The sequence below is a fragment of the Dermacentor variabilis genome, chromosome 4 (genome assembly GCF_050947875.1).
Source record: "Dermacentor variabilis isolate Ectoservices chromosome 4, ASM5094787v1, whole genome shotgun sequence".
Taxonomy (NCBI): domain Eukaryota; kingdom Metazoa; phylum Arthropoda; class Arachnida; order Ixodida; family Ixodidae; genus Dermacentor; species Dermacentor variabilis.
Window position 1 is genome coordinate 52554723 of NC_134571.1, and position 25277 is coordinate 52579999.

General features: G+C 46.4%; 1 protein-coding gene across 1 annotated transcript; it reads left to right on the forward strand.

Annotated features, from left to right (window-relative positions):
- Positions 1 to 1445: 1445 nt before the first annotated feature.
- On the forward strand, positions 1446 to 24797 carry LOC142578203 (uncharacterized). The gene is made up of 18 exons (XM_075687604.1): positions 1446 to 1557; positions 2537 to 2609; positions 3121 to 3216; positions 6975 to 7034; positions 7218 to 7281; positions 8887 to 8963; positions 10284 to 10372; positions 11698 to 11850; positions 13833 to 13965; positions 14912 to 14988; positions 17381 to 17441; positions 18180 to 18323; positions 18403 to 18423; positions 20065 to 20145; positions 20619 to 20687; positions 21052 to 21141; positions 21504 to 21664; positions 24381 to 24797. Exons 7-18 carry the CDS (start codon positions 10335 to 10337, stop codon positions 24550 to 24552), a joined length of 1200 nt encoding a protein of 399 aa, XP_075543719.1. The 5' UTR covers positions 1446 to 1557; positions 2537 to 2609; positions 3121 to 3216; positions 6975 to 7034; positions 7218 to 7281; positions 8887 to 8963; positions 10284 to 10334; the 3' UTR covers positions 24553 to 24797.
- Positions 24798 to 25277: the final 480 nt, after the last annotated feature.

The following is a 25277-nucleotide window of genomic DNA, read 5'->3' on the forward strand; positions in this document are numbered from 1 at the left end:
TTTTCTATAGCCGTTGTTACTTTAATGTATAGTTTGTTTTACATACAGCGGAATGCAAGAAATTTGTTAAACTTCACCGCACTGTATCAGCGTAACACAATCGGCAGTATATAAAAAAAGTAATTCAAAAGATCGGCCAAATCTCAACAACACTCAATTAGCAATGTAGAGGTGGTACTCCCGTCTAGTAACATACGAATTTACGGCACTTGGTCATAACTTCCCTGCTGCCTTATAGCAGTGTTTCGGTCATAAAGCACTGCTGTAACGCATCAGAAAAATTGCTTTGTTCTGTCTTTTTTTTCCCATTGAGTTACACAGGTTCATTGCGGTGAAGTTCGACAGATGGCCGAAGAGGCAATATCCAGGATTTATGAGCAACGAAAGCTTTCAGTAATCTTTACTAACTAAAGTTACTAAACGTAGCGTCTTATCTGAAAACATTCACGAACTGCCTTCAGTGTATATGTTACAATTTCTTCATAATAAGGCATGTGCTATGTGGATTACTGCTGGTGAGACAGCAGGCAATGGCCCCTGTTTCGTGAGGCATATATTTTTTTACAAGTACCTTCGCGGGGGCACATCTAAATGCAACGCTTGCACAATTCGTTGAATTACAACGCGACATCTGAGACATTTTTGTAGCGTTATCATCATTTATCATCATTTATTTTCCCTTAAAGACCCCGATGGGGGATTACATAAAAGGAGGGGGGGGGGGAGGGTGGCAGCAGGAAACATTACAGGGCGTGTTATGACATAAAAGATAACAGTGAACAAGAAATAAAGACTGAATTAAAAACCAACTATATATAACAAGAACCACACATAGAAAATATATTGTTAACGGGCGACGGGGAAGAGATTTCTCTCCTGACTTTCATTGACTGGTGATCCAATAAAGTTGTCTCTTCCTTCCTGAGGCAACTGCAAAAAGCACAAGAAAACATTCTGGTAATAAAAAGGGTTCAATCTCGCTCGCAAGATATGCGGACGCCAGCCAAACCTTTGTTATACAACCTTAGAAAAGCGTTCTCCCTGAGTTAAAGCGCAAAATAAAAAAGAAAGGCAAAAAAAGATAGGGAAAAGCCTATAACTCGCGGCTTAGCACTGGCGGGTATGGTATGGCATGAAAATCTTTATTCAGGTCCTTCAGGTCGCGCTATAGATTCCTATCCCGAAGTGGGCCGCTCCCACGTCGGGATCGAAAGGCCTATAGCCTCTCGGCAGCATCGCTGGCCCGATGGACCGCCCATGTCTGTTCTTCTAGTTCGTGGCTACGGAGAGCCGCGTTCCAACGCTATTCGGTGTGGTCCTTGTTGCTGCGTAACGCGGAGCACCGCCAGAGCATATATTCTAAGTCTGCACTGGCAGGTGTCTGAAGATAATCGTTTGAGAAACCACACAAACAGCGTGTTGATGCGCCATTCCAGGTTGTTCTACATTTTTCAAATCTTTTCCTCACTTGGAGCGGAAAACGCTGTCGACATCATGCAGACCAAGACTTGGGAGATAAGGAAGGACATGCGCTCCTTTCTCAACAGCATGAACTGTGTGAGTTTTTTATTTTTTGATATTGACGGTAGTGCGCGCCGCTACTTAAGGGGACTGATAACCGATTTATAAGAAACTAGTTTTTAAGGCGCAATGCAAAGCTCACCCTCGGTAGTGTTTACATCTGCAGCGGTTACTTCCAAAAGCGCGTGGGTATTTAGTAAGCAGAATTTTTTTTATCTGAGCAGCATCGAAAATAAGTAAGAGCCCCTCCTCCATGCAACGCTCACAAATGAGAGCGATGTCGATAGCCCACCTCGCAAATTGTGAAAGCCGCCTATCACTGTGCTTTCACAGCAGTGAGTGTAACTGCGGTTAGCCACTTGCATTTTAACCGTTTCAACCACTTTTGAAAATAGAAGGCTGGTGCAATAAGTTCGCGTTGTTGTACAGACCTTTCTTATATTTGTACAGCGGTTTTCCCCATTTACGCGCCTAGGTCATGGCCAGTCATGGCTGTCTGGTCCCCGTCGTCGTTGTTCGGTCTATAGACGAACCAAGCCAAATAATCAAAAACAAAGGCGGAGGCAGCACCACTTTTCCGCTCACTGCAAACGAAGGCTCATCTGTACATTAAGGTCAGGAAAAACTTATAATAATAAAAAGTATGCAAAATTTAAATAGGAATAGAAAGACCAGGAACCGCGTATACTAGTGAAAGGTCACGTGGTGGAGCTCTTATGTAGCTTCATGTTTTTGCCGCGTGGGGCGTCAAGGGTAATTTTTCGCCACTTTTAGTGCAGAATTAAAAATATAAATCCACGTTAATTGAGAAAAACATGGCTCGTTTTAGACACTACGATAGGGAATCATCCTATCAGCAGGGTTATCTCGATTCATGTCCTGAGCGGTTGCCTGTTCCTTTAAGTGAAGAGGTGAACGTGTGGGGCTTTGCTTCACTGTGCACTGCACTGATGAAGTTCAGAAGGCTAACGGTGGGTTCTCACGACTGAAAAGCTCGTGGCGCTTGCTGTTTCAGCGATTCGACCAGTTTCTCGACGGCGACATCAAGCCAACGCTAGAAGCCGTCAAGGGCACTTTCGGTTCCGGAAGTAAGTTGCTAGCTCCCCGGACGTGGACCGATAAGATGAAAAACCATGCAACACTTTAAACGTGCTTATACCATAATCCAGTTAGCGCGTACTTGAAATCTCTCATGTGCTGGTCATATCTGGGCAGGCAGTTTAGTTGAGGACAAGCGATAGGTAATTTACTATTTCATCCTCTAAGCCACCAAGCACTTCCGCAGCCTTAACAAGAAGCATTTCCGATTGTTTTCTTTCTTACTCATCCAGTTCATTGAGTAAAGTTTGTTTTGTTGCACTACAACAACTGCTTGCAGTGAAGTAAGATTTCAAAAAAGTAGCTTACGACAGCTAGTTGAGCCTGCAGCACTGTTTTATCAGATAAATGATGACATCCTTACACTTAGTGGGACATTTCTCAAAAGAACTGATATCAGCTTAAGCAGTGAGAAGTCCTCGCTTATGTACAAAGACAATAGCGCACTTTTCGGTGACGTTGTTAATCTCCTCATAAAGATTTTTTTTTACTTTCTCTTAGTAAGCAGTTCGTTTCCGGAGCAGCTAGCAAGAGAAGTACGGAAAGTAATAAGCAACACTCACCTCCAAGCCGTCTACAACACCAGCTTCCTCAAAAGTGAGTTCTAGTCCTTAGATGCATGAAAACATAAACCTTTGAAATTAAAATTAAATTATGGGGTTTTACGTGCCAAACTCATGATCTGATTATGAGGCCCGCCGTAGTGAGGGACTCTGGAAATTTGGACCACGTGGGGTTCTATACCATGCACTTAAATCTAAGTACCACGGATGTTTTCGCATTTCGGCACCATCGCAATGCGGCCGCCGAGGGCGGATTCGATCCCGCGACCGCGTGCTTAGCAGCCCAACACTATAGCTACTAAGCAACCACGGCGGGTAACCTTCGAAATTGTCTGATCCAAACATAACAATAAAAGAAGTTTTATGGCTGAGTGGTAGCGTCTCCGTCTCACAGTCCGGAGACCCTGGTTCGATTCCCACCCAGCCCATCTTGCAAGTTCTTTTTATTTATGAATAGCCTCCGGGCTTTTTCGCTCACGGTCAACGCCGCCGACACTGGCTTTTCTGCGACACGGGCTCTTTAACGCTTTATTGCCGGCTTTGACATACACAATACACAAAAAAAAACATGTCAACAAGGATTTTGCTGGCACGACATATTAAAAATTTTTCAATGCTGCAAGTTTATCTAGCATGTCAATCCATGTTGGCTGTTCAGGGAGTGCCCGATGGACATCCCTGAACCGTACTACAGATTCAATGAAGAGATCACGCGTAGGTCGCGAATTGACATCAGCATTGTTGAACTGCGTTCTAGCTTTCCACAAACTGTGGAGGCCCAGGAGCATTATAGCGTCATACGGAAAAGCCTCCGTTTCTACCGGTAAGAATCTTATTCCATGTGGATCTAAAGGTGACTCTTTCTTTAAAGTCCTTTGTAGCACATGCCAGAAAAATATGGGATCCCAGCAATCTGGAAACGCATGCTCTATCGTTTGAGGTTTCTTGCATAAGAAGCAGTTAATGGACCACGGGACAAAAATACCCCTGTTATGCATCCATGTTTTAACTGATAATGTGTTAATGCGTAGTTTAAAGAAAACAGTTTTTACCGAAGGGTGTACTGGCATTCTTTTAACCCTTTTGAGGACATCTCTTGGGCCTCCACGATTAGACATACGGTAAATCGGTACAGGGAGCATAGTGCCAATTAAGTCCTTATACAGTTTTTTCCTAGTAATATTGGCGAGATACTGCACTGAAAGCCGCACATGCAACATTCTGTACGCAAGCACGACTTCTCGAAGGTAACCTTTAACGTCACCATGCATTGTTTCACACGAGCATACAACAAATCCTGGAAGGTGACGACATAAACGCACTTGCATGACTGTGCGAAGGAACACATCATTCTGACCACGAAGGTACATAAAGCGCGACACAACTTGTCGCTCAAATAAATGTGCCAACCCAAGGCCCCCTTTCTTTACTGGCAAGAACAAGTTTGTGCGGCTGGTCCTTTCCCAAGTCGATGCCCTAATGAAAACGGCGAAGATACGGTGGATTTTTTGGATGTTGATCCGCGAAGCACACAGCACATTCATTACATACCATATCTTGGACGTAAAAAATAGGTTACAGACTATGGCGCGCGAGAACATTGACAGCTGTCGCCCCTGCCACGCGTTAGCCTTTTCCTTTATTCTCGCCACTTGTTCATTCCAGTACGGCTCAGGGTCGCGATAAGAGTCGAGAGGCACGCCTAGGTAGGTTGTTGCAGTGGTTGACCCCCGAAGTCGAGCGAAGTAGTCTGGCGTTTCTTCCCATTCACCGTGCCAAAACCCATAACTCTTCTCCCAGTTTATTTGCGCCCCGGTGCACTTGCAGAAGGATTCAACTACCGCCACGGTCTGACAAATACTATTTCTATTGGAACATAATATAGCGATGTCATCGGCATACGTCCATATTTTCACCTGTGTTGACTGTAACCTGAAGCCAGTTAACCGTTCATTGTTTTGGATGGCCTTGCACAAAGGCTCAAGGTAAGCCGCGAGTTCGATGGTTCAAAGCGGGACAAAAGCGCCACTAGTGAATGCGGTGTTGCCCTAGAAACGTGCCGTAGAAAGGTATACTGTGGTGTATATCGGTAATTATGAGCATGTAAATTACAGAAGTCGCAGTTAAACGAGTAACGAAGTACGTTTCCGCTACATTTCTTCTGCGCTTGGCGCACACGCAGAGCCATCTTGCGGCAAACACAGAAGACCCCCTCCTCGCAATGTACGGCGCTGCCCCGACAAGTGGCGCACCACTCGCCCGCTTCTCATCTTCGTCTCGCTTGGGCGCATTGGGGCCGTGCGGGGACCGGTGCGATGATGCCCCAATACCCTTGCGTTTAATAAGTATTCTCGCTCTGTTTAGGCGACGCGGCTCCTCTTTCCGCTCTCAGCGCGATTCCTAGGTGCAGCGTCCGATGCGGGACGCCTCTGACGTGATCGCTGCGCCGTAGCGCGTCTTGTGGGAAAGCGTCGCCTGCGATGTGTGCCGTGCTGCTGGCGAGGTGTCATGCGTCTGCGTGGTGCTCCCAAGCAAGAGAGAGGACGATGCCATTGAGGCGTCAGGCCCATGATCGCGTCCGCCTTCATGGCGCGTCGCGGTCCGGCTGTCCGTGCCAATTAGGACGTTTGGCTCGCGTAGATCGTTTCTTCCTCAAGACACCGAGTTCTTTGGTTCGTTCCGCTTGCTCAGGAGCACGTTTCGTCTTTGTGTGACTCAAGAGCATGCCGAGCGAATGAGCGGGCGGTGCGAACGGGGTGCGATAACGCTATCGCGTTCCACTCTTGAAGGCGAAGCTTAAGCGTCATCCGTTTTTTTTTCTACTTATTCACCGTGCTACGTGATGGTCTGCGAAAAATTTGTCTTAACATACATTTTTTAGTAGAAACCAAATCACAGCAACTGAACACTGAAAAAGACTGACCCGGAGATGGAAGTTAAAACAAAGAGAGAGAAAGAAAGAGAGAGTCTACTCGAAGGTCTAGTTTAGTCCTGTTCAATATTTTGAGAAAATAAAGACATTTGAAGAAATTTCAGCGTTCCAGCGTTCGACGTAAAACTCATCTTCTATAATAGGACTTCATGGTAATTTATTTTTATTCATAATTTATTATTGTTTGAGCAAAGCTCTCTCAGCAGAGAATAGATGTTGGGAGCTTGACGTATGAATTGCGCAACTTGGACAAAAATTTTGCTCGCTCAGAGGCACACATGAGAAATGCGAGCTAAAACATAAGCGCCAGGAGTTCAACTTACGCGCGTCAATCCAATGATGTGCGTTTATCCGCCTATCTAATCGTCTAAAATTGTTCTGTCAATCTATAGTAGTCCAATAACCTGTGTCATTCCGTTTATACATCATTGTTCGTTGCTCCCCTGTTCACAGTGATACGCAGAACTATTGCTGTCTATGCGAATAAGGCAAGTATCCCTCGGCAAGTACATTCTCACCATTGTGACGGCCTACACGTTTCTTAGTGCCAAAGATAAAAGGGGTAACTGCGCCCGACCAAAAGAGCGATGGAATTTTAATCGATGACGTGAGAGTCTAACGAGTAAAAAGAAATTGTTGAGTGAATCGGCACGTGGTTGAATGGTAAATACACGACGAAATACAGGGTCCTGTATTATAGAAGACATCTTCGCGCTTCTAACGATACCATAGCCTTGCCGGAAGCCACCACTAATAGTGCGTAGGTGACCCTCTTGGCAGCGGCGAAAAAGCGTTAACATTATACATGTAGTTTGAGCAGGTGATGCTAAGGCAGTTCCTCCTCACTGCATTTAACTTAGGAAGAAGTGGCTGCAAGTCTCAACAACCTCATCGATTCTGCGAACAAGACTGACCATGAGGTGGGTGTCATTCCGTTTAACTTTTTTCTCTTTAAAAATATCACTTTCGTAGTTTCATTATAGCTGGTATCAACAAAGTTGGTCAAAAAGAAAAGATAAACTAAGTTGTAGTCATTGGCTAATACACGAGGCAATACACTACTTCAATCTGTCGTGACTACAAGCGGCTACATATTTTTCCAGATCCAGGAGTTGTGGGCGCAGCTGGTTAGCCGCTTTGGCAGCCTAAAATCTGAAGCCAGACGAGGTGAACCTTTTTCTCCATACTTTTCTTCCTTCAATACCACTACGGAACTCCTACAGGATGAGAAAGTCGCCATTAAGCCCAGATTTTACATAATATATACTGAGCCTTGAAGATTGCTAAGGAGCTCCGGTGTGAGCCGATCTTGGAAATCGGTCCTTAGGGGCGTCGGGTCTTAGTCATCCTTAGCAAAATGTATTTTTTTACATCCTGTCGAAACTTTACAGAAGCTTTTCTGTAACGGGAGAAGGAGGGGGGAGGGATATAGAGATTGTCTATAGACGGCCTGTAGACATTTTGTCTTACACTTGCTGTCGCCTGATGTCTATAATATGTCCTGCAAACAACCTGCTGGGAAGTGTAAGGACCACAATGGACGAGAGGGTGCAGACTGGGGTCACACTGGGGTCACGCTATGTTTATAGATAGTGTACATCGACTTTGAATATACAAAACGGGAAGTCTATACAAGAAGGTGAAGTGGTCCACAGAGCGTTTATAGACAGTATACAGACTGGTCGTCCTTGTGATGAATGCGCGGAAGTTGCACGACCCATGGTATTGCTGTGTCATGGCATCTGGTGTCTTCCCTTATTTTACGCGGTAATATCACGAGTCGTTAGATAGTATTGGTCCTGCCATGCCTCGGTAACACACGTTTGCCTCACGGCTAGGTGCTTTTCATGCGAAAAGGCAGCATGACCCTTATATGTACTTCTGGATTGCCAAGCCCGGATAGCTCACTGGCACCCGTTTTCCTGCTTTAATATAACAGCCGAATAAAGTACGCCGAGACATCGCCCACCCTCACAAAAAACACACCTCTGCAACCAAACTACAGGCCCGCCTTCCGCCTTCAACAAACAATTTCTTTCCTTTTTGCTAAGATATATTTTGGTGCATGTTCTTGATGTGCACTAAACAAAACGTTCTCGAACGCCACGCATTCTTTACTCGATTAAGTTGCTTTTTCTGCTCAGACACCAATGTATCGGTTGTGACCTCAGTTTGCGGGTGAACAATTAGCCTTTGTGGAGTAGTCAATCTCTCGGTGTACTATGGCAGTCAGTGACTCGGTTTATTATGGAAGGTACAACGCCGGCCTCCCGGTCTGCTCCTCGTATAACCCCAACGCTTATATAAAGGCGGAAGCACTTCCCCAGGTCCGTCATCCCTACATATGCCGTGAATTCGGTGTGCCGCCCGTGTTATACGGAAAAGCACTTCCGAGAACGCAACACAAATTTTCCGAGGTTGCTTGTGCTCTCGCTGGTATAGTTTGCTGATGCATATTGCTTCCAGAAGTGAGTAATCCGCGAAGAAGTCCAGGCAACCAGCCGAAGCACGCCTGTACTTGTCTTTGCCGGCCACTAACAGGGCGTCAGAGGCACTCGAACGTACACACGGCCTCCAGTGGCCGAGGCGAACGTTCAATTCCACGAAGCCGCCATTGTGCAATTTAAATGTAACGCGTGCGTTTTATTCAGATGCACGCACTGCACCTAATTTCATAAAAAACCCATGACCTCCCATTTTGAACAAACTGTCTGATATCAGCTGCTACTTTCTCGACTTAAAGCACTGACGTATACCGTGGTTAAAACGCAGACGCTGTGGAACAAGTGATCAAGATACAGAAGATAGCAGAGGCGGTGCAAGACAACGTCCGCAAAAAGATAACGACGGTAAACTGGAACCTTACTTCATTTCCTATCCCCACCTCTTTCTTTCTTTCTTTCTTTCTTTCTTTCTTTCTTTCTTTCTTTCTTTCTTTCTTTTCCTTTACATGCCTTGATATTCACGTTCCTTGCAGTATTCCATAGCAGAAGTCCGACATTTACAAGCGAGGCATATGTTGCACGACATTGCAAACAGTGGACGAGAAATGTCTCACGTGTTATAAGATATTTCTAACAATTGTTAAAGAAATATAATTTTCGATAGGGTAACATTTTTTTTCCCTAATACCAATATAGGAAAGAGCTGATCTATGCCCCATAAAGAAGTGGCAAACTTTGTCCTCGTGGAGCGCCGAGCGATATGATCAGTTGCAAACGTTTGATTGTCCACGTTTTAGAATAAAATCTGGGACAAATTGTGAAGTGTTGAAATAAGCTACAATCTCCAGCAACAACCATTATACTTGAACAATAAAGACGTGACAGAACATAACATTATAAGTTAATCTTATGAAAGAAGAGCCAGTGAAGCGTCCCTGTCACTGACAGAGAGTCCAGAGTGTGTTCCGTCTTGATTTTATCATGTCTCTTAACGTGGACTCCCAAAGTAATTGAAAGCTACAAGACCCTACATGCATTTATTAAAGCGTAGGTGCGTTACAGGAGGCCGGCGATGCAATGCGATGTGACGCCCACAGCCGAACTCAGAAATATCCGCCCCCCCCCCTCGATCATCCCCACGACCACCTATCCATTCACTTTATCAAACAGACCTCATCTTATGGAATTGAAATGCTTATAGTACTGTGTTAGCGCGATGAAATAAACATGTCGTTACACTTGTAATTCAATATTTCTATGCGTCAATCTAGTTTTCTTTCACTCCTCGCCCACCTACTCGTCGTCCAGCGCTCGGCACTGCTTTTCGGTTACTCGGCCTCCTCATTCAAAATGTTAGCAAACTTATCAGGAAACAACAATGACACACCATGTGTCTTCTTTTCTTGTCTATATGATCACAGCGCACAATCAATCGACAATGACTGACAGAGTAAAAACGCCACAATGCGCCGATAGACAGACTAATGACACCATGCTGTGATCAAATACACATGTATAACCAACTAGCCCACCATTTCGTCCTGAGCAAGTTCTTCCCTTGTGTTCATGCCACTAAAATTACTCTTCGATGCGCGTCCGACGAGCTTCATTTCCGAAAGATTGCCGACCTCAGCAATGAAGATGTAAAGGAGGCTCGATGCGTAAAGCAGTTCCTGCCGGCGCGAGGCTTAAGTGAGGCGTGGCCCACTTGCTCGTCTCTCGCAGGCCAAGGACGTGCTTGTCACGCACGAGATCGCCTACCCGGGCTTCTTGGGAATGCGGACGGACCCCTTCCAGACGGGCAGGCGGCGGCTGTGAGTGCTATCGCCGGCGTGCACCGCCTTGATACTGTAGTATATCGAACACTCTAGTCACGGGTACGTCTCGGAATTGCGTTCCCAGAATATATCGCCACGAACCCCAGCGGCCTCGGCTGTCTGCGTTCGGCAGTGTCTGCGCAGTGCAGACCGCCCTGTGCACTGCGTTAGGTCGATGAGCCAAGATGCGAGTGCGACGACCACTTTTCGTTTACCTCCTCCTGTGTCCACGTCTGCACGCCTAACCTTTTTCGAACACGAATCCCAACTGGTTCAGCTATTTGTCGTCCTTTCGCAACATTGTGTCGGTATAGCATATGTGAACGATGATAATGGAGTGACAACACGTTCCCGCGCAAATCGCGTCCGTGTAATAACAACCGCTATGTAAAGTCGCGGCACGGCTGAAATTGTAAAATATTGTCCATAACACAAAACATCGTCCCCATGTAACTTTAGCTGAGGCCATGCTGTTATCACAAGTACATAGTTCAAGTTGCCATTAATTAAGCGCCGAAATTTTAGGAGCTCGCGCGAGGTGTTGCCGAAACAAAACGGTGGTCACTTTGCTGTATGAGCGAATAGCGAAGTTCGCTCAGTCGATGGCACACGTTTCGGACACCACGCACCTGCCGTATCTCTAATCGTCACGAGCGACACCCGTAAATCGAGCCCGGCAGCTGATATGCAGTTTATGTAGGGGGCCTAGGCAGAACTTCCTAGCTTGCTGTTTGTGCTGTAGTTTACGTTAACTCTGTGTGTCAGATGTCGCGTGCCAATTAAGGCTGACACCGAAAAAGAGCACTCTTTAGGCGCAATTCGGCTGTCACCGTCCAGAATCATATATGACGGTAAATATCTTATTGGCCCACATATACCCAGAGACCGCTTGCTAACAAGCTTCGCTTTTGGCCGTTCTTCAAGTCAAAAGGCGTCTTAATGCAATAAAAGACAGCGTTTCCTACGACTATGGAGTGCGGACGAGCCCGAGGTGGTGGGTGCGACTCCCGGTTGCGGCGGTCGCATGTCGACGGGAGCGAAAACGCTCGTGTACTTGCATTTAGGTGCACCTTACAGAAGTCCAGGTGGACAAAACTAGTCTATGTAGCCTTCCACATTTACTAAGCGCAGTTCGTTTTCGTCTCTCGTAGTCCCATAGTTGTCAATCAATCAATCAATCAATCAATCAATCAATCAATCAATCAATCAATCAATCAATCAATCAATCAATCAATCAATCAATCAATCAATCAATGACGAGCGCTGCTTTCGTCATTCATTCACGTTTACCAAATAAAGCATCTGAGGGCTTACTTTCCCAGGAGGCTGGTCACCTTCGTGACGTCCCTGGTCGTGGTCGTGTTCGTGTTGTCCCTGGTGGTCACCATCGCGCTCGGCATCTCGATGCGAAGCCCGGAGACGATGCCCGCCGAGAAGAACAAGTTCTCGAACTTCGCCGGCCTGGCTATACTCTTGTGCGTACGCGAGCATCGGTGCACGGCATATCTGGGGGTGGCCGTGGTTTACTTGCACTAAATAAGATTTTTATTACATGTCTTACTATAGTGCCGTCAACTTGCATTATGTTTTACTCACAAAGGTAGAATGAAAAGGTTACCACCGCATTTATTGACGTTCGCATTAGAATATGAGCACGGATCACTGCTTGCAGAACATATCATCGCAGTGTTTCTGAATAAGCTATCGCTTATTTTTCTCTTCGTACGAAAGGTACAGACAGCACAAGTGTTTCTATTAAAAATAGGGAAATATATTTTCTGTTATATATGACACCTAAATTAGCAGTGTGTTCCAGTGTGGTATTTATTTATTTCACCTGAGCAAATTTTTTTTCTTCTTATGGTTGCTCTATTGCAGTTATGTGATCATCGCTGATGTACGTCACTTGATGTTTGTTTCTTTGTTCTGTGTCCCATGACGGTTGGCAGAGGTCCGGTATTACGTGAGGCAGATATGCTGTCATTTTAATTTAACTCAGTCAAAATGTAGGATTCAGAAGCAAGGGAAACCCGTACGGCCGCATGATACACTCAAGTGGATGGCACTTTTTCTTTTTGCGGACCTACACCCTTACCCCCTCCCCACATTTCCCTTGCCTGCGCATTCCCTCCTCCTCGTTTCCTCTTCTTGCGGATTTCCTCAGAACTCATTCGGATCGACCTGGTACAGTCTTTGAAGTTTTGGCGACGATCTTAAAAGCGTTCCATAATGCGGCAGATGTGCTTTTGCAAGCTTCACCGCAATGCAGATGTATATTGCAAAGAATACTTGCTGATTTGATCCTCTGCTGCTCTTTGGGCGCCTTGGAGATGCAAAAGTTTATTGAATAATGACACGTTGTTTAAATTTAATACTTTCAAAACGAATGTTTTTAAAGCGTTGTGTATACTTCACTGCATTACAAATTTGTTTTGTGATGAAGCCATTATGAAACTCGCATAATATCCTTGTGGAAGTTTCAAGGGCACTCCACGAGTAGCCAGATCAGTCACCGAGCTCTAGCAGCGCATGCTCTTGGGCTTTTAACGCTCCGAATTTCACGAGGGTGAGAAGTACAGTGTGCGTCGTAATGGACAGGACCACCGCGCCGTCGAAAGTTTTACAGATGCCGCGGTACTCGGCCTGACCGCAGGCCCGGCTCCATCAGAGACTCGTGAATGCAAGTCTCCGGTCACTGGACATTTCGTCGCATATGTGGCTGTTACGTGCCTCGGATGCTACGGGACTGCCGGAGATTATGTGGTTACACCTAGGGCTGATTGTCAGAGACGCAAAAAGCTGCATCGTCGTATCAAAACTATAGCCATTCGCATTCGATGCTCAAGTTCGATTCGCACAGAAAAATTTGCGTTGACATTTAAGGTGTTCGCTATGGTTGTGTCCATGTGGTTGACCGCCTAGGAGAAATGTATAATTGATTACTACAAGAGTACAGGGCAGGTCCCTGCCGCGGATACCGCGGCAGATAGAGCTACACTGTGAGAGGTTTACTTTTGGCAGTTATTTCCCAACAAGCTTTAGATTACATGAACCGCTTCTGTGACTTAGTAGCTGTAGCGTCATGCAGTTGAGCATGATGTCGCCAGTTCCATTTGTGACTGGAGCAAAAAAAATAGAATAAATAAAGAACTAAAGAGAAAAAAGAAAGCTCGTGTATTTAAATTCGTGTGCCCGAGTTTATTCAGTGCAGTGCAGGAGGAATACGCGTCGTGTTTCCTGACATCGTGTTCCTGCCTGACATCATAGTATTGTTCAATTTCGCATATTTAAAGCCTTTTGATATGTATAGCAAAATTGTATATGATTCCTACAAGTTGTAATTGCTCCGACTCGGACTGTCCTACTATAATTTCCCGTCCACTCCCCATCCTCACCTCTATCAATGCACATCCAGATCGAGTCATTTGCATACCGTCACTATCGGGGCCCTTTTCAGTACAGCCTACGGCGCACTTCCTGCGTCGGCCGTGCTGCTCGTAATTGGCCGGAACATCATGAACATGAGCGTGGCTGCCCAGGCCTTCATCTGCAACCCCTACGCGAGGAGAAATCCCAGCCTCGTCGACCACGTACGTCCAGCTTCTCTCTTGCAAACGTCAGACTTGCTCCGTTACCCACAGGCCGTCTATAAACGTCTTTTAGAGTTCTTGGCGCGCTGTAGACCGTTTCGCTATTTACAAACAGATGCCCACAAAGTTTCCATTGGGGTGCACTGGACAAAAAAAACCTGCCAATAGTCTGCCAATATACCGGATGCTCCACGGAATGCTTAAATGATTACAAAACTCAGAGCAACAGAGACTTGAGGGATGATTTTCTTTTTCCGACACGTTATTCGGGGCAGCAGATGTTTTGGGATTCGTGCGTTAATTACCAATTGGTTAACTGATAACTACAATCCACTAATTACTTTTTTTATTTCCGAATTTTAGGGGACACCTTGTAATTTCAATATTGACGCTAATTTATACTGACAATAAAGCCCACCGATTTGCTAGACGACCTGCGCTTGGCACCAATCTATAGAAATACGTCCTCGGAATCTTCGGCAAAGTGCACTGCTGTTCAAGTAAACATATATGCGCGTTGCATTTTCCCGTATAGCTAAATAAATGTTAAACATCAACTAATAATGAAGCCTTTATCGTGGTCGCACGTGCGTGGGATTCATAAGCATACTTCAGTGCATGTGCGTACGTGTTTGAGGGTGTATGTGCACGCGGTTGTGAGAGGTAGAGAAAGGACAGCGACGGAATCGAACCGCAATCTTAAGGGGATCAATGCGTTTGATAAAAATGTAGGCCGTTGCTGCGAGAAATACAACTTCAAAAGCGTCGGTCTTTATTATTATTATTATTATTATTATTATTATTATTATTATTATTATTATTATTATTATTATTATTATTATTATTATTATTATTATTATTATTATTTCTAATTATACAGTTCTAGCGTAGGTGTGCGTGCTCAAAAAATCAGTTCATTAGAGAGTTTTCTTTTCTCACCTTGCAGATACGCTTTGCCGCTGAGCTCAACCGCAAGTACACTGCCCACATTCTGGACTACCTCACTTATCCGTCCAGCTTCGCGTAAGAAGCAAGCCCCTTTCTTTTTCTTTGTTTTTAAGGCGCATCGCGTTTGAATTAATGAGGGGCGCTTATAATGTAAAGCTATTCTAATCTTCTCTATTACAATTCTGCCATCAGCGCTTCACGATTGCTGAAAAAATTTTCGGGCCACCCGCACTTCAAGCGACGTCACGAAAACCGCGAAAAGGTCCTATAAGATATGATATGTGCATAACGATTATGCATGGTTAGGTGGAACAAAAGAAAAATTATTCTTTCTCATTCGACGCTTCTTTGCTATTAGGCATCTGCTATTGGTAAAGAGTTTTCGGGCTGCACCCACTTCACCTGTCTGTCACGCGACGTCACAAAATTGCGAAAACTCACCGCGTCAAAGCGACGTGTACGCGTTAAAGGTGCATTAATATGCCGAACAAAAAAGGATATATTTCTGAATAGCCAAAGACTGTCCCGTTCCGAGAGGAATAGAAGATGGCTGCCCGCCGATCGCTCAGGCACTGTCTACTGTTACGTTCGACCTGCGGGGGCTGGCAATCTTCGGGGAAGCGACCGTCAAACTCTGCCCGGCCCGCTGCAATGACTCGCTTTGTGAAAACAACAATGCGCTTCGTCAACAACCCGTTTGCACCGGAATGTCTGCTGCGGCGACTCGCTTTGTAAGGACGACAATACGCCGCGTCCCCAAGCGAACGGCGCCGGGATGTCTAGACGCAGTTAGCGGACCAAGTATTGTTAGTTGATTCGCCGTCACCGTCACGGTTTGCTTAGAGCGGGGAAACTCCTGGAAGGAGGTGTTTTGCGGCGCCATCTCACGGGTCTTAGAAGTCGTCAGTCAATGGACAGACGCGGCGGCCACTGTCTGCGGGGTCAACTCTGGGACCAAGAGCCGCCTGCTCAGGGCAAGACCCGTGTCTGCGAAAACCCTCTCACCTTGGTGTGGTCAGTGAAACCTGTGCGGAAGTGATTGTGTAAACCCTCCCCCTCAAAGGCGGGTCGGCTACGATGACTTTGGACGCTCGGAATTGGTTGACGGTTGAACGGCCGTTTTCCCTAACCTAGGCATCTAAAGAGGACAGAGCGTTTATAAGCAGCCGCTGAGTGTGCATTCTCTTTCGTTATGCTAGACGCATGAACTGTAACGTTCTCATGTTGATAGTGTAAATAAATCCCATATTCCTCGTTCTCGATGAGAACAAGTCGCTCCTTTCAACAACGTTCTCAGCGTGGACGAGTTGGACGACGGCATGGGCCAGCTACCATCTATTTCATGCCCGACCCCAACCATTACACTACCCTCACCTGCCCAGAGAGCATGGATTTGCGTTAATAAAACGTTCTGCGTGGCAGTATAACGTTATCGAGCACTTAGCCACGTACACGACGTCGCTCTGCCAACTCTTCCGTTCTGAGGATCGATTTTAACGGCATTCTTAACCTTCCGTTGCCCGCCGCCGTGATTTTCGACCAGCGATTGAGAGCTATATAAGTAAGGAGTAGCGGACCAATGGCAGACGCTGGCACCACCGTCCTCTTCCGGTTATCTATTTTCATTGCGCTGACTCGGACCCATTGAAAACCTCACCCCTTGAGCGTGCTCCTCGCCTCTTGTCAGCCAATTGGATAAGAAAAACCGTTAAATGCAGGCAATGTTGTTGGTTTTTAAAGCAAACAAAAGTGACCTCCTACAAACGAGGAGAGCGTTTGGTTGGGCTATAATAACACAACGCTGCAGGTCACCGCCCGGTGCCTGCGTCGGCAATTACGTGAATTTGAAGTCAGAAAATTGGAATAAAAACAGATTGCTATAGTTTTACGTTATATGGCCCGAAGTGTTACACCATCTGTGTTAGAGAACAACACTTAAATGGCACACTAATTCAGTATAGACTGACAGATACGTTCAATACGCTCCTTACATGTGCTGGTTGGAAGATCGATTATTATAAAAAAAAAATAAAGCTACCGAACTTTGCATTTCGCGCATAGACCGCACGGCGTTCCGGACTTCACAATCATTAGGCTATTTGGCACATGATTGTGGTGCGTCTTTCGTGCACGTAAAGCTTTAAAAAACCGGCGCTTTCTAATCCTTTTTATCAAGAACGAGCGACAGTCTTTGAGACTTCGCCAAAGTTAGTGACGTCATAGTGCAGAAACTTAAGCGTGTCACCGCTGCCAGTCATTCGTTTTCTTTTCTTTGTTTTTCTCTCGCACCAATCTTCCACTCATGACAAGATTGCCCTGTTTGAAATTTCAGGAGCGTCATCTCCAAATGTATAGGCGAACTATTCTCTCTAGTCTATATTTGCCCGTCAGTCGAATGTACACTGTTCTCGCACTTCCGCGTGAATGAGGACGTGTGGGATCAATGGACAACCTTTCTTGCTTTCAGAAAATGTGCAAGCGCCCTCGAGAAGGCGATCAGGACGGACATAGAGCCCCTTGAAGTAATAGTAAGTCAAATTTAAATCCCACTGCTGGTGAAATCGCAGCCATCGGCATGTCGTGTGAACACCTAAATGAAGCACACACCAAAAGAAATATTAATCCCCTAACTCTGCGTGTCTTTTCTTTACATTTCGTGGACGGACACTTCCACAAATGGCGTCATAGTTATATGCGTTTTCAGCGATAGAAGAACGAGCTCACGTGCATCGCATGGGCACGTGATCAGAGTGTCAAATTTGTTTTCTGGTGCGCACGTTTTCTAAGAGCTTGGCGTAACTTTGAAATGTCTTGCACGTGCAACGGATCTAAGCTCACTTTAACAGAAACGGCGGCGCACCGAAAGGCGCTGTTTACACATACACTGGCGAGGAGCACAGTTGTCCCGTCTAAGCCACCCAGTCCTGACACAAACTATAGCTTTTGCACCAATGCCGCATTTTCGAGGTCGGGCTCTCTCTCTCTCTCTCTCTCTCTCTCTCTCTCTCCCCCTCTATACACACACAAGCACATACACGCACACGCAGTGCAGATAATTTTATAATTATTTTCTCTCGATTTATCACTGTGATGCATATTGGTTTCATGGCACAACAGCGTATTATTTCGACGCGACGCAAGTCCGCGTTTTATATTCGAATGAAAGGCCCAGGGGAAAACGTCCAGTCGGTATCAATTACGTGACAGGAAATATCTTATGGGGCTTTGAGAACCTGCATAACAGTGCGCTTCTTTGAAAATTCCAGGAAATCGGACGAGTAAGGAGAAAGCTGCTTAGCGGGCCGTCAGCAACAGCGTACCGGCACAAGGACGCGGACTTGAACACTTTCATGCAGTACGTGACTGACTTCAAGGCTTACGTGGACGAAGAGAGGCAACGCATAAACATCGTGAGCACGTTGTTTGTGATAGAAGCCCACCCGCCGTTCTCGCATTTCTGCGTGTCTCAGACCCATTTTTTTCCCCCAGATACCCGAAACAAGTATAACCGTAAGCAATCTTATACGCATTACTGTTTTATTTGTAAAAACGCTTTGTTTTTTTTTTCTCTTAATGTCGCTGGAGTACTGATTGGTGCTGCAACAATAACGGTGGCAAGCTGTGGCAACGTACCAGCTATGAATGCAACGACAAATTGCGTATATAATAAGGTGACCGAGGTGGGGGTAGTGAGGGGTGGGTATTCTGTAAGTGTCCACCTATAGTGGACTTGCCCATTTCGTCTATTTCTGAAGTGCTGATTGGCTGGGGCCGCCTATTTCCTTCCCGCCCGTACTCCAGCTCAGCCAATCAGAACTTCAGCAGCAGACGAACTGGACCGGTCCATCAGGTGGACACTAATCGGGACATTAGATGTCCCGGTTGGCGCGGCACATTTCTTGCTTTTAGCTCCGTTGGCGCGCTCTCCCATGACTTACGTGTGGGGCGGTGTTTTGTCCCACTTTGGCCTCTCCTGACCCCTATAGTACCGGGATGGCTGTCCTGCGACGTCGAATCAACTGTTCACTTTCTCGGGTGGAGTAACGCAACCTCCAAAGCCTCTCGAGAGGCAGGCGGTAAAGCAAAGCACTGCCATAAGTGAGGTTGCAGCCCCTACGGTAGAGTGTATACTAGAAATATTCGACCTGCTATCGTACAACGGTTAGGAACACGAACCGTTCGCTTGTCCTCGCGTATTTGGTGAGAATAGCACTTTTCCTGTAGAAAGCGCTACTTTGGTCAATCACTCGAAGCCAAGCGAACGGCTTGGTTTCCGAGCCGTTAGAAAATCGCAACCCTCCTATAGAACGCAAGGTCATTTAGAGCTCGTATATTTTCTCGGTCCAACTGCAATGGACTTAATGTGTTGGCTAAGGAGCCGCAGCCAAGCTATAGCGCACTGATGACGCCGTCTTCGGGCGGATGCTTGTCCCGCCCGAAGATGTTGGAATCACGTGGAATAGTACCGAAACGCAAAGGCAAGTTTACTAAATAACTAGTTTTTTTCACTTCACATAAACAAAACTTGGAATAGACGCTGAATCTTCTTTCCATCTCAAACTTATTTCGCTGGCTCTCCCCTACGTTCGGCTCTACATGCAACCTTTATCCTTGCCCCGCTTCCAATAGGACGCGGTTAGGGTGACCCCGCTTTCAGTGATGCATTTATTGCATCTCTCTACTTTGTTATAAGTAAGCTCCTTTCTCCGGGTAAAGGGCTTGTTTTATAGGTGTGCACACGATGCCCTTAGCTGAAAAGCTTTTATCTCAGCCCGTGGTGATGCATGCTGGTGACGACTGCCCGAAGGCGGATGGTACGTGTGGTGCGGGAGGAGTAAAAGCTGTTTGCTAACTTCGTCCAATTGGTTACTTTCGTGTGCACTCCCATCTGTGCGATGTAAGCTGTACTGCGTGTGTCTCCTGACGAACTGTTCCTGACTGTGCGCGCGTTTGAGGCACGAAATAAAACTTATTTTTCGTTAAGTGCCCAACTAATACGCGTAACAGCTTCTCACCACACCTGTGCGAAGCACAAGGATATTTTCCTTTGGGCGCGGTGGGACGCAGAGCAGGCGTACAATGGAGAAACCAAACATATGCCGAAATCGGTCGTAAAGTTTTGCGCACCCGCATGCTTGCTTGTCCACGCAGAAGTTTATCGACTACATCACGTTAAGTCTTGCCGCCGGTGGTGACGCCTTGGCTGCGAAGATGTCTGAGGTCATCGAAAAGGTTAGTAGCCTCTCGATTGCTCATATACTTATACTCTGTGACGAAATTTATACGCCGAGCATGACCTCAACCACAGATGGCTTGCGCTGACGTCGTCGTGGCTGTCATCTTAAAGAAAGAAAGAAAGAAGAAAAAAAAGTGGCACCTTAAAATCTGATCCGCTTGTCTCCGGAAGAGCTACGCAAGCAGGTTATCTAATATTGCGTTCTTCGTGTCACGCCCAAGTAATCTACCGTTGGACTGTTATAGTGTGCCTATTATAGTGCGAACTGTTCTTATGGCTTGTACGGAGCACACAGAACTGTGCTTCTCAATCCATCTACGTATATTGGTTTGACCGGTAGTGCCACAGAAGGCAGGCTACATATATGGTCTGCAGTAACAACTGCGGTCGACATCAAGGGAGTGGCCTTTTGACACAGATGGTTACGTTTATAGAAATGGAGAGCCAAGGGATTTGTCTTCCATTGCAGAGCTACCGGAACATTGTGAGAAATAAGGTTCTGAGACTTGAAGCGGCATTTTCTGGCGTCAGGACCAATGTGAGTTTCGTTCAATGTTATCCTTCCGAAATCTCTTTCTGTACTGCATCGAACTCAGGTCGAAGTTATGTGCTTTGTCTGCAAATTTCCATTAGGTTCGTGCGTAATCGCATGCTGCCCCTTTGTGTCGCATGCTTCCAACCAAAATCGCATCCGCGGTTTCACGAATACGAATGTTCAAGAGGTAACGCATATATGTTGAAAGAACTGACAAACTGGTTGCCGGCGCACTTATTTTGTGAAGGTCCGTAAGAATGTACATATGGCCACCTATATAATGACGGCGCAGAATGAGTTGTGAAATAGCTGCTTCATTATGAAGCCTCACTGCTCTCGGCTCATTGCTCTATATTAAACTGCACAGGCGATCGCTGCTCTTGGACACTGCGATGAGCTGAAACAGGCCTACGACTCCGGGGTGTCGCTTTTGTGCAACGTCATCCTGTCAAACGCGGTAAATACTTTTCCTGCTTTTTACACTTGTCCTTCTGCGGCACGCCAAGAAAAAAAGCAGGAGAACAATGACACGCTATGCAGCTGCTAACTAATTATTACCTAACGGAACGTGAATGACAAAAACTGATCGATTAGTGCTAAAAAGCAACAAACACGCTGACGATCTCTGCCCGAGAGCCTCTAGTCGACGGCATCTGCTGTAATATTTGTCAGCCACTAGTAAAGCTACAACTGAGCGAATAATTGGCGAAACATTGAGCAACTTCGGGCTTCTCTCTCTCTATTCCTAACTTGGGCTGTTTGCAATGTTTTGAAACTGGCTTATTTGAATTCCCACTCTAATCGTTACCCTCATTGCAGAACGGCTTCTGGGTGGCGCTAGTAATCATCTCGCTGCTGCTAACCTGTGCCTCGTTCACGTCTATGCGGCTCTCGAAGCAATGTCTCAAGATGAACAGGCGGGAACTGGCCGTCTCCGAGGGCGAGCCGGTGCGACACACCCTCAAGGAAAGCAGCCAAAAGTAAGCCGCAGACGTATCTCCCGTCTTATCGGCAGGATCATGTACCCTGCTTGAGAAATATGTTAGGTAAACATAAAGTGGGGGGGGGGGGGGCAGAATAACAGCGCGATAGTGCAGCTTACCCGCTAAACACATTCGATGCGTATAAGTTCTGTTCTGTGGTGCATTCATGAAAAACGGCGAAGCTCACCTGCGGGAAGCGGAGGATCTCGAAAATAACGTTTTTTTTTTTTGTAGTTTATACAATTTCTTAAAAAATCACCTATGGCAAACAGAAAAATTCTAGTTATCGAGATGCATTACTCAAAGAGGCGGACATTACACGCACGAGAAATCGAAATATATAATCGTCTAATTAATAAAATCACTGATTATTTTTAATTGATTACTTGATGACCTTGTTACCGGTGAGTTCGCAAGGCATATTCACTTGTCGAGATATTCTTTCCCACAGTGTGCGACGAAATGGGCGTTCCAGTTACTTTTGTGCTTCAATGAATAAAACGGTTTTGCCAAAAAAAATAATAATAAGCGGAACAATAGTGCATTCTTACCGCAAGTTTTACGGCGCAGATTATGAAACCATGAAATCTTCAGAAGTCGTTCCAAGTGAATATGCCTTCCAAGCTCACCAGCTACAATTTGTAAATTGCAATATGTATCATAAGGTAATTAATCCAAATGTCAATGACGATTTTTATTAATTAGTCAAATATGCATTTCGACGTCTGGTGTGGGTAATGTCCGCCGCTTTGAGTAAGTAAGCGCTCTGCCACAGAGGATTTTTTTTTATAATTTTGCATGGTATTAAGAAAAAGTTGCCTGTGGTTTAGCACTTGTTAACCCTAGTTGAATTGCGAAAGCAAGAGCTGCATGGCTACGCTTCTGGTGTTAGCTTGTGGTTAAGCGTTTGGTTAAGCTCTATTGTATAGACACGACAAGACACACTGCTCAGGTAACGACTAGGCTTTTACGACGCTTCTCGAGTCATGCGGCGCGTTCTTCTTACGTCTCTTGAGCGCGTTGCCTCTTCCTCGCTTCGTTCTGTCGTTGTTGCGTCTCTTTCGCGCTCACCATAACGACTAAATACACTGAGGCGAAGCATATATATATATATATATATATATATATATATATATATATATATATATATATATATATATATATATATATATATACACTCCCCGCGAGGCGACACCTCCTCTCCCTCTACCCCAGCGGAGCACATGTGGAGTGAGCGGCGACGGCAGCGGCGTCGTCAACGGCGCCATCTGTTGGAGCGCGGCTGCCGCGTTGCTAAGCAACGGCGGCTCAAGGTCGTTCGTCGGCCACGGCATATGGCATATGGCATACGGCTGCCTGCATACGGCTTACGGCGCGACGAGGCGAAATGGCTCGCTGGTTGCCGTAGTAAAGCTTTCGCTTCAAAAGTCGCAGTTTCTCCCAAAGGCGAAGCATAGATTGTGATATCAAATTAGGAGACAGCTATACGAAGTAAGAATAGTAGTTTTGTCGGCCGTATAAGCTTGTAAACATTCGATTATTAACTAAATTAACAAGCATAGCGTCCCTCGCGCACAAGCAGACGTTAAGACATCTCACACGATCGCCGCGCTCGCTTGCCGTCAAAACGCCGGAGTGAGAAACGCGGCAGAAGCAGCGAGCCAGCTGTGACCTTCGTGCTGCATCTCGCTTCAGCGCGAACTAAGCGGCGAGAACACAGCGCACAGGAAACTATCAGCACTCGGCACAATCTGTACCCATCGCAGATTGCCTTCAAGATAGGGCCCGTGCGTCCGCGCCATACGCCGCCGCGGGAGTAGAACGCAGTCCCCACTCCGTCCTTCTCCCCAGGTGCGTTGAGCGCGAAGGAAGACGGCGCGCTTCCTCCCCGCTTTCCTTCCTTTCACGTACAAGATTGAGCCGCCATCGTCGGCTCACCCTCACAAGCTTTCACTCGCACATGCAGCATACGACGCGCGGCGACGATGTTATCGTCTTCGGACTTTATGTGAAACATTACGTTGACGGCGACGACACAAATGCGCCTAGAGTGTCCATGTAATTGCTAGTGCAATGAAAATGAAACATCCAGGGAACGCAACAAATCGGCCGGTGCGATTCACCCGCCATGATTGTTAGTGGCTTTGCCGTTGCGTTGCTAAGCACGAGGTTGCAAGATCGAATCGTAGCGGCCGCATTTTGAAGGGGGCGAAATGCAAAAACTGTCGCATAACGTGCAGTGGATGCACTTTAAAGAACTCCAGCTGGTCGAAGTTATTCTGCAGTCACCTGCTATGGCGTGGTTATGGCACGAAAAAGCCGGGAAAAAATATTTTGAAGCCAGTGCGATTCCAGTTGCATTCCGTGAAAGCCAGCGCCACTGGTGAGATGTACGTTGCACCCATTATAAATCGTCCGACCGTATACTACCTGCTGCTGTTGGCACTCTTAGTCATCTGAAGGAAGCACTGTTGAAAATCGAGCGACAATCTCTCGTTTAGACTTCCTGCGCCCGCCTTTCCAATACATGAGCACAATGGAGGTAACACATCGCTTAGAATGTTTTGTTATTCTTGTTAAGAAAGCAGCGCACTGACATGCGACACGAATTAAACACCTGTGGAAGCTTTTGTTGGACGATCTCTCTAGTCTGAAGTTCAAATAAAAAAATAGCGGCATTAACACGTTGACGACTTCACACCCTTGTTTGCAGAATTTCGTCCCATATCCGTCCGAAAGCCGTGACGGGTGGCGAGGAATGCGGCGACTTTCGGGGCGCCACGTCACCGCCGGACGACGACCTGGACGTGACGGTCATCGGCAGTGTCCAGAGCAACAGGTTCTACGGCGACAGCGTCGAAGCGGACCACGCGTTTCGCGCCTAGAAAACTTTCGCGCTCTGTTCTCACCTGCCTTTAACACACATCCCTCTTCCCACTTCTTTCATTTTTTTTTTCATTTCATCAGAAGATAACGCGCACGACTGAAGGAACTCGCCGATAGTGCTTACCTCATGTTACTTCATGTGCCCTGAATAGTGCTTCCAATAAAGCAACTGTTCCGCATTGCCTTTAGTTCGTGCAAACAACACAGTGAGCACAAACCAGCTGTAACAGTGTAGAAAGCTGATGGCCTTATCTCAATAAAGTTCGGCGAAATAATTTCGTTATGGAGTTCAGTAATGTTCGCTGGCGGGCTAATATACACTGCTACAAAGAATCCGTTGTGGAGTATATGTTTACGCGCCTTTGTCAATTATGCCTACAAGGAAATGTCTTCCTTGGCGAGTTGGCGCCACTATTATATGTCTGTTTCTAGCTTCTAGCCTATTGCGTGGAGTGATAACGAACATGTGCCGTCTGAAGCCCGCACTTCTTCCTACTGCCCTCACGAACGGATTGAGGCGATAGAGTGCCGTGGGCGGTGACTCCACGTTCGGCACGTGGCCGAGGAGCGCTAGATCGCGCTCGCCCGGCGTAAGTGCATCGGTAAAGCGGCACAGAATGAGATCTGTGCTCGCTCGCTACTCGCCCTCGCATTGCCATGCCGCGTCCGAAGAAATTTTTGACCAAGGCGGAGCTTGAAGAGCTGAAGAAGAAACGAAGTGGGT

Bases quoted from the DNA above. Each gene is read 5' to 3' on its own strand.
- LOC142578203 (XM_075687604.1), top strand. From the start codon at position 10,335: ATGCGGACGGACCCCTTCCAGACGGGCAGGCGGCGGCT. The intron at 17,442-18,179 runs GTAAGTCAAATT...TGAAAATTCCAG, and splicing joins TAGAGCCCCTTGAAGTAATA to GAAATCGGACGAGTAAGGAG. The intron at 20,688-21,051 runs GTGAGTTTCGTT...TAAACTGCACAG, and splicing joins TTTCTGGCGTCAGGACCAAT to GCGATCGCTGCTCTTGGACA.